This window comes from Malania oleifera, chromosome 2, assembly GCF_029873635.1.
Source record: "Malania oleifera isolate guangnan ecotype guangnan chromosome 2, ASM2987363v1, whole genome shotgun sequence".
Taxonomy (NCBI): Eukaryota; Viridiplantae; Streptophyta; class Magnoliopsida; order Santalales; family Ximeniaceae; genus Malania; species Malania oleifera.
Genome location: NC_080418.1, coordinates 33,160,600 through 33,173,303, shown reverse-complemented (window position 1 = coordinate 33,173,303; position 12,704 = coordinate 33,160,600). Strand labels below are relative to the sequence as shown.

At 34.1% G+C, this 12,704-nt stretch overlaps 1 protein-coding gene across 1 annotated transcript; it reads left to right on the top strand.

Annotated features, from left to right (window-relative positions):
• The first annotated feature begins 6,156 nt into the window (after nucleotides 1–6,156).
• On the top strand, nucleotides 6,157–8,258 carry LOC131149008 (transcription factor RAX2-like). Its single transcript, XM_058099042.1, has 3 exons — nucleotides 6,157–6,449; nucleotides 6,616–6,745; nucleotides 7,124–8,258. The coding sequence occupies exons 1-3, from the start codon at nucleotides 6,314–6,316 to the stop codon at nucleotides 7,854–7,856; spliced, it is 999 nt and encodes a 332-aa protein (XP_057955025.1). The 5' UTR covers nucleotides 6,157–6,313; the 3' UTR covers nucleotides 7,857–8,258.
• The last annotated feature ends 4,446 nt before the right edge of the window (nucleotides 8,259–12,704 follow it).

Below are 12,704 nucleotides of genomic sequence, written 5' to 3'. Positions count from 1 at the left end.
AATTTTCAAAAAAAACTGAAAACAAGTTATCTTTTTTGTAATTATATTGAAATCTATAAATAAACATTTTTTAAAAAAATATTCTACACATTTAACCAAACTATTGATTTTCTAAATCTTCAATAAGAATCTTTTAAAAAACATTTAATAAAAAACCCTATTAGTGACAATTTTCATAGACCATCGCTAATATAAAGTATTAGTGACGGTTTTTCTAAACCATCACTAATATAGTTAAATAATTTTTTATATATTTTTTAAATAAAAAAATATTATTAGTGATGGTTTTCATAAACCATCGCTAATAATAGACTATTAGGGACGATTTTCATAAACCGTCACTAATATAGTTAAATAAATTATTTTATATTTTTTAAATAAAAAATACTATTAATGACGGTTTAAAAAATTTGTCACTAAGAATAGACTATTAGTGACGGTCTAAAAGAACTGTTACTAATAATGTATTATTAGTGACGGTTTCTGTGAACCGTCACTAATATTGTTGACTTTATCTACTAACACAATACTATTAGTGACGATTAATTAACCGTTACTAATAAGTGTCTTTTAGTGACGACTTAAAATCATCACTAATACCCAAGAAATGTCGCTAATATTTTTCCGGGATAGTTTGAGCGGGACAACTAGTTTTTAGTGACGAATGTATTAGTGACAGTTTTAAAATCGTAACTAATACAGCACTATTAGTGATGATTTTAGAATCGTCACTAATACTTTCGTCACTGAAAACCAGTTTTTTTATAGTAAAGGTTTGATTACCAAAGTCTTTCAAAAACAAATGATCATATGAATTCAATAAAATCTTTGATTTTTTAGGTTGGTGAGATTTTATTGTTATTGTTGTTGGAATTTTAATTTTTATTCATTTCTATGTTATTCTAAAACAATTATCCATTGATCATTTTTATTGTAGGTCATTTATTGTAGTATTCACACATGTATGGCTCATTATATATCTAGGGCAATGTTATAGACTATTGAATTGAGATATTTTCATCCAGTCACATTTTGTTGTATGTCAAAGTATTTTTTTTCAGTTTCAATTAAGTTCTTTGAAGCTTATGCATCTTAAGTGGAAGCTTAAAACATTTTGAAACATATGCATGTTGATTACATACTTAGCAATTTAGTTTTATGTATAACACACTCCCGTATAATGTGTAATGGTCACAAGTTTGTATATATTTTGATATGTATGATATCATGCATGTCAAATATGACTATTTATATCATTAAGAACACATGGTTGCATTTAGAACCTATTGTGATTAAATAATGCTTATTCAACATCAGCATTATTTTGTCGTCATGTAATTTAATCTAAAAAGTAAATTTTTTAAAAGGTAAAAGATTCAGAGATTCGTTGATCAAAAAAAGAAGAGTTCCAAGCAAGCAATTTCGTTTAGTCCATGACTCCCAATGATTGCAGCTGGCGCAGCTCCTCTGAGCTTTAGATATTGCCCCTGTTATTTGAAGAACTTCATATGGAAATGAACTGAGGGAGTCAATTGGGAATCACCCAATGAAGCTTCATTAAAAGAAAAAAGGAGAGCTCTAAATTTGATTCCTATAAGAACAATCAAGAAGGAAGCAGTCCACAGATTCGCTGCTTTGTTTGGATATGGTGAATATAGAGGCCAAAACCTAGCCCTTCCTTATAGGTTGTCGATTGTCAAGACTTTGTTTCTAGAAAATATATATATATATATATATAAGAAAGTGGAGAATTTTGAGGCCATAAAGGTGTTCTAGATTTCTCCGTAATGAATTCCAAGGGAGTTACCCTAACTGTTGTCGATTAGGTAGGAGTAGGCTTATGATCGTGAATGTTTTGTTGCTAGTGATTTTCCAATAAAAATGGTCTTCCTCTAAATCTGAGGACAGCAAAGGATGAAGCATATTCATCAAAAGCTCAAGGTCAATAATGTTTGGACCTCTGATTATTCTAGTGAGATGTTCCAGCGATGGGAGATCTCCTTTCTTCTGATCAAATCTAAAACTTTTGCATTTTTTTTTTTTTTAGTGGCTAGATTGAAGAGGATTGAGAAGGTGTTTTTGAGAGGCGCTTTATTTGCCAACCTATCTAACTAGAAATGAAATATGTTGCCCCTTCCGTATTGAATTATAGCTAACTCCCACAAGACTCCACTAGCTTTTAGGATGCCTTTCCATAAGCTCCATTCTTGACAGAGTAGTGACTAGTGTTAGGACTATAGGAGGAGATTTTGGAGAGTTTCCAATCGCAATAAGTGTACGTCAAGGTTCTATTTTAAGTCCAAAATGAGATCTCTTGGTGCATGTTGTTTGTAGATGATATCATGTTAATTAATGATAGTAGGACTAGAGTGGGGTCTAAACTAGAATTTTGGAGAGCTACATTAGAGTCTAAAGGTTTTAAGATAAGTAGGAATAAAATAGAATATTTGAAATGTAATTTTAGTAAGGTAAGGAGTAGCAGCAGAAAGAAGATTAAACTAGGTAATCAAGAAATTAATAGCACTGATAGATTTAGATATCTTAGATTTATTATGCAAGGTGAAGGAAAAATTAAAGAAAATGTAGTATATAAAATTAAGACAAGTTGGGTAAATTGGAGGAGTGCATCAAGTGTGTTTTGTAATCCTAGAATACCCTTAAAATAAAAATAAAGTTTTATAAGAAGGGTACAAGCCAACTTATGCTTTATGGTCCAAAATGCTAGGTAACTAAGAAGCAACATGTAAAAAATGAAAGTTGCTGAGATGTGTTTGTGAAGGTGGATGCGTGATTACGCGCCGAAACTGCGTAATTGGGCATCTTAACCTGGGCTTTATGGTTTATATTTTTAATTAAATGTCCAAAATTATCCAATATTTTAATAAAATGTCAAAATCATCATTCTTGAACTTTATTGCACTATTTATGAAGTTTTGGTAATTTTTTGTCGCAGGAAAATTCTCGGGAATCAAAACCGACACCTGTTCGTATTTTGTGCATAACTTTTCCGTCCAAACTGCGATCGAGACCATTCAAATTTCTAGAGAAAGAGGAAAGGATTATCTACAATTTTCATGTTTTGAGTTTAGTGAGATACGGGCTCCAAAAGAGTAATATTTGTGATGAACAGAGAATGAAAAAAATGAAAAAATATAGCAATTCGGGTTTCCTATTCAGGTCTAGGGCTTTCCCCCCTATCCTATGTAACCCTTCTCTTTCTCTTCCTACAGAGGCAGCCCCCATGGCTCCCCATTCTCCTCTTCTCCTTCTTCTTCTTCTTCTTCTTCTTCTTCTTCTTCTTCTTCTTCTTCTTCTTCTTTAGTTTGTTTTTTTTGTTCTTTTCAATTCTGCTTCTCTCCCCTTGTCTCTCTTCCTTCCCTTTGTCTTTCCTCCCTCACTCTCCCCCTTTCCTCTGTTTTTCTTGGCATCCTCTGCCCTCTTGTAGTACGGCCAGCCTCCTCCACCATCTTCAGCAGTCCCCAAGCACAGCAGAACACTAGCCGACTCCATAGCAAGACCACCAAAGCGCAGCAGCAACTTCTCCAACACAGCAGCAACTTCACGGCTCCGTGGATTTGTTTCTCTCTCTCTCTTTTCCTTTCTTTCTTTCTTTTATTTACTTTTCTTTGAATCTTGGAATATTGAAGAAAGTTTAGTTTTTTTTTTAATGTTATTGGAGTTTTCTTTCTTTCTGTTTAAGTTGAGTAATGTTGGGTATTTCATTATTGTTAAATTAATCTCTTTGTTTATCTAATTGATAGTTATTTTAATTTAGCATTCTTAATTAAATTCAGATTTTTTTTTTTTTTGTCGAAATTCGATTTAGTTAGGGTCTATGATTAGTAAAGGTTGTATTTTTATTGTGTTCCGTTATTGTTTACGTTTTTTTAAATTTCCGTTGAATTCATGTTTGCATTTAAATTGTGAGTCTTGATTTGATCTCTTAATTGTGCTAAAGGTTTGATTTTTAGTAGGTTTGGTTTTTTTTTAGTATGTGTCTAGTTTAGTTTCCATTGTGTGTTTTTAATTTCATGTTCTAGGTTGCCATTTTTAATTAACGCGTGTCCCAGTGTTTCCTTAAGTAGACTAGGGTTTTCATTATTGTTATTTTAATTCCATGTTTAAAGTTTCCATTTTTAGTTAGTATGATCTAGTGTTTCCTTAAGTAGACTAGGGTTTTCATTATTGTTATTTAATTCCGTGCGTGATAGTTTTAGGACTTTAATTTGTGTTTTCATTTAAGTCTCCACAATCTTGAAAACCCGAATCTGAACTGAGTTCAGTACCTTTTTAATTTCGATTGGAAGAAAGTAAAATCTGAGATTAAAACGCATTCCCTGAGGAGACGATCTAGCCCTTGGGCTTAATATTACACGATAAAACTCCTATACTTGGGATAACTTTCGAGCTGCTCATTTTTCGAGTGAGTCAATGCGCTATTTAATATTAAAAGATAAAATATGAAATGAACATATATACAATAATTTAGGCATAGCACCATTTGAAAACAAGATAAGAGAGGTGCGACTTAGATGGTTTGCACATTTGAAATGCGTGCCTAATAGAGCACTTGCCAGAAGGAATGAGTTAACTATGGTTTCTAACATGAAAAGGAGTAGGGGTAGGCCTAAAATAATCTTGAATGAAGTAGTAAGGAAAGACTTAATAGTCCTTCATCTAATAGAGGAAAATGCATTGGATCAGGTAAATTGGCTAGCTAAAAAGGATTCATGTAGCCATCTCCACCTAGTGAGACTTAAGCCTTCTTGTTGTTGTTGTTGTTATTGACTAATGAGTATTTGAAACTCTCATATCTGCCCTTGCAAAAGAAATACCTCTGTAATCTCTTAATCATATCTATAATCTCTATTGGGATAGGGAGAATAGACGAACAGTATATCAGCGAATTGGATAAGGCTAACTTGATTAGAGTAAGTCTGCCACCTAGAGATAAATATTTAGCCTTCCGTTATGTCATCTTATGTTCCAGATTCTCCAAGATAGGATCCCATATGCTTTTGGTCCAAATGGAAGAATGTTAAAATTACATGGATAGGCATACTCTATTTTCCTAAAACTAGGATCAAATACGATTGAGAAGAAGATTATTAACCTTGCTCTAAAGAATTGTTATACTAGTTTCCCATGAAGCCATAACTAGAATAAGGAGAAGAGGTCAAATTAGTAATACACTCTTTATACACACACTCAATAAACCTAGTTGAGGAACCACATAATTCAATAATACAAGTTATATATAGCAATTATGTAGTTTCTTGCCCTTATACTATGCATCCCAATGAAGATGTGTCCAATTGAATAATAACAATATATACATGTAACTTTTAAGACAAAAAGCAAAAATGCAAATTACAATTTGCAAAAAAAATAAAAAATAAAAATAAGAATAAAAAAAAAAAGTGCTCTAGATGAGAGGAACACCCTAAAGGATTTATTTTTAGCAAGAATGAACAAACTTGTCACTCCACAAAGGATCACCAACCGCTAGCTTCTTCTTCCGTGTTAAACATAATGGGCAAAAAAATTGAAATTCGTAGATAGGAGAAGTGATTTAGATTATGTTTTTATGTCGGAGCAAGTAAGAAGATTTTATACTCAATTCAAATGTTTTGTACACACTAAAATCTATCTAATTCACTTAGTAGTGAATCAGTTCATATGCGCTCTCTATCCAAAGAAAAATAAATGCAAAAAAAAAAATCCCCAAAGTGTTAACTGCACATCTATACCAATCTACTATAACCCCACTGATTAGAAGTTACGTAGAAATATTAATAGGTGACCCATAACTTGAGTAGCCGGTGGCATGAGAGACGGATCTCACAAGTCAAAGACCAGCCCGTTGCTATCAACTCAATTTCCTACTGCATTTCCACCTAACAAGACTTTGGATTCTTCGAAATAGAAGGGAGGGACTGAGTAAGGCTGGATATATATATATATATATATGACATGGAAAAGTTATTTATACGTATTGATTGGTGCTAGTCAATAAGTATATTAAGGAGCAAAAGAGAGAGGGAGAAAAAAAGAACTGGTTGAACAGGCCTACCCTTCTGACTTCTGTATCTGTGAATATATATATATATATATATATATATATATATATAATTCTTTTACAATCCGAAGCTCAGCTCTCATAATAAAAAGGCACTAGCCTGCTTTCATTCCACAGGCTTTTCAAGTAGCTAGAGAGAGAGAGAGAGAGAGAGAGAGTGCTTTTAGTTCTTTTAGAAAGTTCAAAAGAGATCCAGAAGATAAGAAGTCTTTTGAGAGAGAGAGAGAGAGAGAGATGGGAAGGGCTCCTTGCTGTGACAAGGCAAATGTGAAGAAAGGACCATGGTCACCAGAAGAGGATGCGAAGCTTAAGGAGTACATAGAGAAAAATGGCACTGGTGGGAATTGGATTGCCCTCCCACAGAAAGCTGGTAAGTGATCTGATCGACATATTTCAAAACAAAAATGAACGAATTTCATGAAATTAGTGGTTTTGATCAGTAGAGTTTCTCTCTCTCTCTCTCTCCTCTCTCATTATTTGGTTTTTCTTCCTTTGGGGTGTTTAATTTGATTCTCGGGGTATGTATTTCTGGGCAGGTCTGAAGAGATGTGGAAAGAGTTGCAGACTAAGATGGCTCAACTATCTCAGGCCCAACATTAAGCATGGTGAATTCTCTGATGAAGAAGACAGGATAATCTGCACCTTGTTTGCTAGCATTGGAAGCAGGTACTCTGATTTCCATCTAAATTAATTGTTGATTCTGATCAATTCTTCTTTAAGTTCTTTTTTTTTTTTTTTTTTTGGCTCTTTTTGGAGTACATATACTTACAGTTTTTAAGGTTGCCCTTTCCACAATTACCATCTCTTAGCTGCGATGATAAATGACAGCTCCCAACTGAAAGTCCATCTGATGAAATTAAAGGGGACAAACCCATAGAAGATGCATTAATAATTTAAGAAATGACAAATATATATTTAGTACATTTTTTTCTCTTCCCCCCCCCCCCCCCCTTTTGACTTGAATGTTGCAATAATGTAACATCATTCATTCATATATGCAACCCACTGAAAGCTTGATTAATTAATTAATTCCAACGAGTGCAGGTGGTCAATCATAGCTGCTCAATTACCAGGCCGGACTGACAATGATATCAAGAACTACTGGAACACCAAGCTTAAGAAGAAACTCTTATCCATGATGGCCTCCTCTTCATCTCAAGCAGAACAGCTAATTCCACCATTCTCATCTCCTCTTCAAGCCTCACATTCACCAACCTCCCCATCACTATCACCAAGCTTTTCATCCTCAGCTTGCAGAGACTGCAGTCCTCCCAATTATTACACAAACCCATACTCCAAGTCCATGTTCATCAGCAGCAGCACGCCAAGCTTTCAACCCATCTCAATGTCACCATCAAATCTGATGATGAATAATTCATCCCTTCTGCAAGCCCATGAGAGCACTGGCAGAGAAACAAAACAAGAGGAAATGGAGCTCCAGGGTGATCATAGTAATGACAATAACATTAGTATCTTTAATGGGTTTGCAGAAAACAACCAGAAGCACTTCATGATGGGTTATGGCAGCAATGGTTACAGTACTACTAGTTATGGCAATTGGGCAGATCAAACTAATTCAAATTATTCAAATGGGTGTTTTGGAGAAACCCAAATACAAGATCATGAGTTTATTGATCAAGACCTTGAGCTCGAGGATTTAAAGCGGCTAATCGGCAGCAGTGGTGCTACAATGGCTACCGCAAGTAGTGGGTGCAACAGCAGTTTCTTCGTCGATGAAAACAAGACACAGGAGAAGGTCAACATGTACTATTACTGAGTGGTCCTGACTGTGCGATTTGAAAGGGTAAGGTGTGGAGCGGGGTGGGATGGGAGAGGAGATCTCGATCATCCTGATTCATCCATCCATTCAGACCGATAAGACTTATAACTTCAGTTTCTGGGAGTCAGCGTTTTGATGAATGAAATGGAAGAAGTAGCTAGCTAGTACGTACTTTATTTCTGTGAGAGTGCAGGGTAAAATGCATTTCTTTTTGGATCTGAATCTGATCGATGTTATATATATTTCTGGGTCTACCCAAAAAAAAAAAAAGCTATATATATATATACTGTATGTACTGTTGGTACTGTACCCTCCTACAGCTGATGTAAATATCATGAAATCTAGACAGGTAATCATATATCCTTCAGAATCTGATGGTGATCAGAGAGTCAGAGTCAATTAAATAAGCCAAGCATTCACTATTTTACTTCCAGTTGATTTCAGAATCTACTTATATTGTGTTTGGAGCATAAAAATGAAATCCAGGCATGTACACAGAAGCTATCTCTGCGCCTGGAGTTGAGTACCAAACTATTATTTACAAGAGAGATAGAGAGAGAGTAATACTGTTCAAGATAAAGAAAGAAAATTGACTTTGTATTTATTCATAATTTCAGTCTGCTTAGAGATGCATTATATGTATATATATTCTTGAAGGTATATGGAGAGAGAGAGAGAGAGAGAGAGAGAGAGAGAGAGAGAGAGAGAGAGAGAGCTTATTGTTGGATAATATTTTATTTAGACGGCATATATTAGATGGCTGATAACATGTGAAGATACGGGTAGATCATAGATCAGGCCAACGCAAATTGGAGATGGATCAAATTTGGTGGGCTATACTACTGTGCTAGGTATTTCGTAGGTAGTCATTGAATTTCTTTTATTATTTTATAAATAAACTATTTTGATAATCAGTAATACATGTTTGACCACAAGGCAAAAGTAAAACAAAATTTTATGCATGGTTAAATTAGGTAGTCAAATTTTATACTTTCTTTCTTTGTTTCTTTTTTTAAGATTTGTGCATACATGGCCCCCATGGGGCAAGTTCATAATACAGTACCCAATCATTTATATAAAAAAAAAAATTATTATTTTTTTATAACTCAGGACTCTAACTACCATCGCGTCACTTTGGATAATATGGTTCGGCACCAAACCCGGGAGAGATGAAAGTCACCTGCCTATGAACGCACTTTTGATAATTCACCGGCGTAATGCCTCAAGAAAGAATCGAACCTTTGATCTTGGGGTCACCAAAGTCACAAATCGCTCTTACCATTTAGATAAACTTTTATACTTGTTCGCACATGCATTCAAAGTTTTAGATAATTTTATTCAAACTTCATTGGATTATTTCAATTAGAAATAGGTGTGAGCAATGGTGAGAAAATTATATATGAGTCTATTTACAAAAATGTTGAGTGTCATAGGTTAGTGACACAACAAGCACATGTAACCAAAGAGTGGGTAAACAAAACAGGTGGGTCAACTTTGCTTCCCTCGCTCTCCTTTTGCCAAGTGAACCCGTAATATTACAAGTTAGTATATAATAGTATTGCTCGCCTAATTAGGATACCACCCAAAACACATCTACTCAAAGATTAATTGCTATCATATTTCAAACACTATATTTGTTATTGTCTATTTGATGCTCATATTAGACCTATATCACGCATAGGTAAATAGTACATTTTTCATTTTTTATCTTTTCTCACTTCTCCTAATATTTGAACTTGAAAATTTTAACATGATAATGCTAAATTTTTATCATGGTTATATTTCTCATTAGTTTATGCTTGTATAGTTTAAATACCATTGGCGCTAAAACAATATTATTAATTTTAAGGAATGACATAAAGTTAGCATTTCCTAACATAGCATTTCATGATGATGCAGTAATTGGACAAGAAGACAAAATGAAGATAGCATTTCCTAGTAAAGAAACCAAGCTTCCCATAATCGCGGGAGATTGGCTGAATAGGGCATAGGAGCTATGTGTGTTTTTAGTTTTTCCCTAACCCTATTATAAATATATGTAGCCCCAAGAAAGTACGACACTAGCACAGGCTTTGGCTCAATAATATTAAACCACTTTAATTTGACCATATCTACACATTTTGGGGGATAAAAGAATAAAACAAGTTTCCAACATGATACAATACTTTTTGAGGTTGGATAGACTTTGGCACTTTTTTGCTTATATTTTTTACTATAGGTTTCTTAGCTTCCCAGCTTCTTTTTGCCGTTGCTAAATTCTTTCTTCTTATTATATTTACCTCTCCCTTTTTCTTGTTTTCTTTGTTGGTTTAGCATCTTCTATTTTTTCCTACGTTTTAATTTGCATGTCTCTCTTGGCTGAGAGTTACAGTGAAGTTTAACTATTGCAGTGTAATAGTTAAAATTTATATGGAAGCTTTTATTAAAATTTAGAATTTATTAAGGAATTTTAATGATATTAAAGCATAAATATCAAAGAAATAATTATAGATACTGTTGCAATGTTCTGGAGAATAGTCCGAAATGGTGAGGAGTGATATTAATATTGATGGATCGATGTAGTGGCCACTAACCTTTATTTTCATAGGTGCAGTTAGTTCACCTAATTACTAATTGTTTATTGATCTCTAGATTAAACATACAAGTAGTCTCAGTCTGCTTTTATTAGAGTTGGGATCGGGAGTACAGTTAGCAAGGGGAAAGTAATTAATCACAAATTATCCCAAATTGAATCAAAGAGTCTTTAATTAACTCCTAAACAATTGAAATTTCAAAAGAGAACGCAGAATCAAGTGCGATTTAGGAATGTCTAATAAGATCTCCAAATGAAGGGATCTTATCAAATAAACCCCCCCTCCCCCCTCAGAACTGATATGGATAAGGTCTGAAACACCTCTTTATCCTTTATTTTATCATCGGGATGCACGCACTTACGAAATAATATATATATATATATATATATATATATATATATATATATAAACGGATAAAATGATCATACAAATACATCAAACTTAAGCACAAATAGACTCCATAACATTCTCAAATTTTCAAAAAAATTCCTAGAATTTTATAACAATTTTCAAGATTTTTCTGCAATTTTGTAGGTTATTTTTGGGAATTTTAATCAATTTATTCATCTTTGGTATTTTAACTTTTCTCATTTTTCTAGTTCCATGAATTAAAAAATGGCTCAAAGAATTTTTATTTATTGTTTTCAATTTCTTCCTAATTCTCCTAATTTTTATTTTTTTTTAGTATTTTTTCCAATTTTTAAACATTTTCCATAACTTCAAAATCAAATAAAAATTAACTTAGTTCAAAATGGAAAAAGGAGGGAGATGTTGTGCTGCCACATGTCAACTATCACTAGCAACATGTGAGAATAAGTGGTATTTTTTTTTTTTTTTATTAAATTAAGAGGTGACATGTGCCAAGGTGACATCAGCGTGACGTCACCTGCCACGTGGCAGATGGTGATAGGAGCAAGAGGTTGACTTGGATCGTTGATGTTGTAGCGATCCGACCATCCAAAAAAAACACAATTTGGATGGCCAAGATCACGCCACATTGCCCCCCAAATGAGTGGTCCTGGTTGTGCCACGTGTCACATACGGCGACATGTGTCCCACTATATTTTTTAAAAATAAAAATAACATATATTATTTGTTCCTTTTTTCCCTTTCCTCTTCTTTCTTTTCTTTCTTCTTCTTTCCCTAAACTCTCTCAAATTATCTCTCTTTCTCCTCTCTACATATATCTCTTTGTCCTTCGTTGTTGTCAACTGCCATGGCCATGGCCATGGCTAGCCTCTAGGGGCCCCTTTTGGCCACCTGGTAAGCATCTCTCTCAAACTCTGTCTCTCTCACTATCTCTCTTTACTCCCTTTTTCTCTCTCTCTAACTCTCATCTCACTCTCTCTCTATCTCGTTTCTCTCTCTCCCTGACTCTCATCTTACTCTCTCTATATTGCCTCTCTCCTTCTTGATCTCTCTCTTTTTGACTCTCATTGTAAGGACCCAAAAATTTCACCATTTTTTTCTTCTTTTTATATATAGATAAAATAAATTACTCTGATTCCCCTACTATAGCATCACAGGCCTCAAATGGGCACTAAGGTATCCCTGTACATAATAGACACACCTATATAGCGAAAAACATGAAGTCATACCTCCATATATATATACATACAATACCAGATTTCAGTATTTCCAAACCATAGATACATTTTTACACCTCTCACCAGTACTATCTATTCAAACACAGAAACCTCTAAATACACTTACTCTATAGGCAGGGCAAACAAAAGGTCACTCTATCTGCGAGCCTGATCTACTCGCCTAGTTGGTTCACCTGAAAAATGTTAGATTAATAGGATGAGCCGACGCTCAGTAAGTGGAAATATGCTATTACTTGTGTGTGGCGTCTGAGTTGTATAAATACTATAATAATATCTAAAACAGTATAAACTGGTAAATCAGTATAAAGTATAGTTTACATTCATCGTAATTTAAAACATAACTGTATCATCCGATTTTCTACTTTTCTTACTTCTAATATCATACTATACTTATTAAATTCTGTAAATCTATATACAATATACATAACTGATATTTTTTCTTGGAAACTGTATGTCATGATTTAACCCCTCATGACAGGGTTATGCGGCCTATAAGCTGGACTTAACTCTGGTTGGCCTATCAGGTAAGTCAATTGTACTCTACCCTTCCTCAGTCCGGCCAAACTGCATCCTCTCCTAAGCACGGAATTAGAAAACTACCTTGTCAAATTGGGCCCACTCAACCCAAAGTTCTAGGGAGACTGCAAGCTCTCTGAGCACGGTTG

Coding starts and splice junctions, on each gene's coding strand:
- LOC131149008 (XM_058099042.1), top strand. CDS start 6,314: ATGGGAAGGGCTCCTTGCTGTGACAAGGCAAATGTGAAGAAAGGACCA. Junction 6,450..6,615: donor TGCCCTCCCACAGAAAGCTG/GTAAGTGATCTG, acceptor ATTTCTGGGCAG/GTCTGAAGAGATGTGGAAAG. Junction 6,746..7,123: donor TTTGCTAGCATTGGAAGCAG/GTACTCTGATTT, acceptor CAACGAGTGCAG/GTGGTCAATCATAGCTGCTC.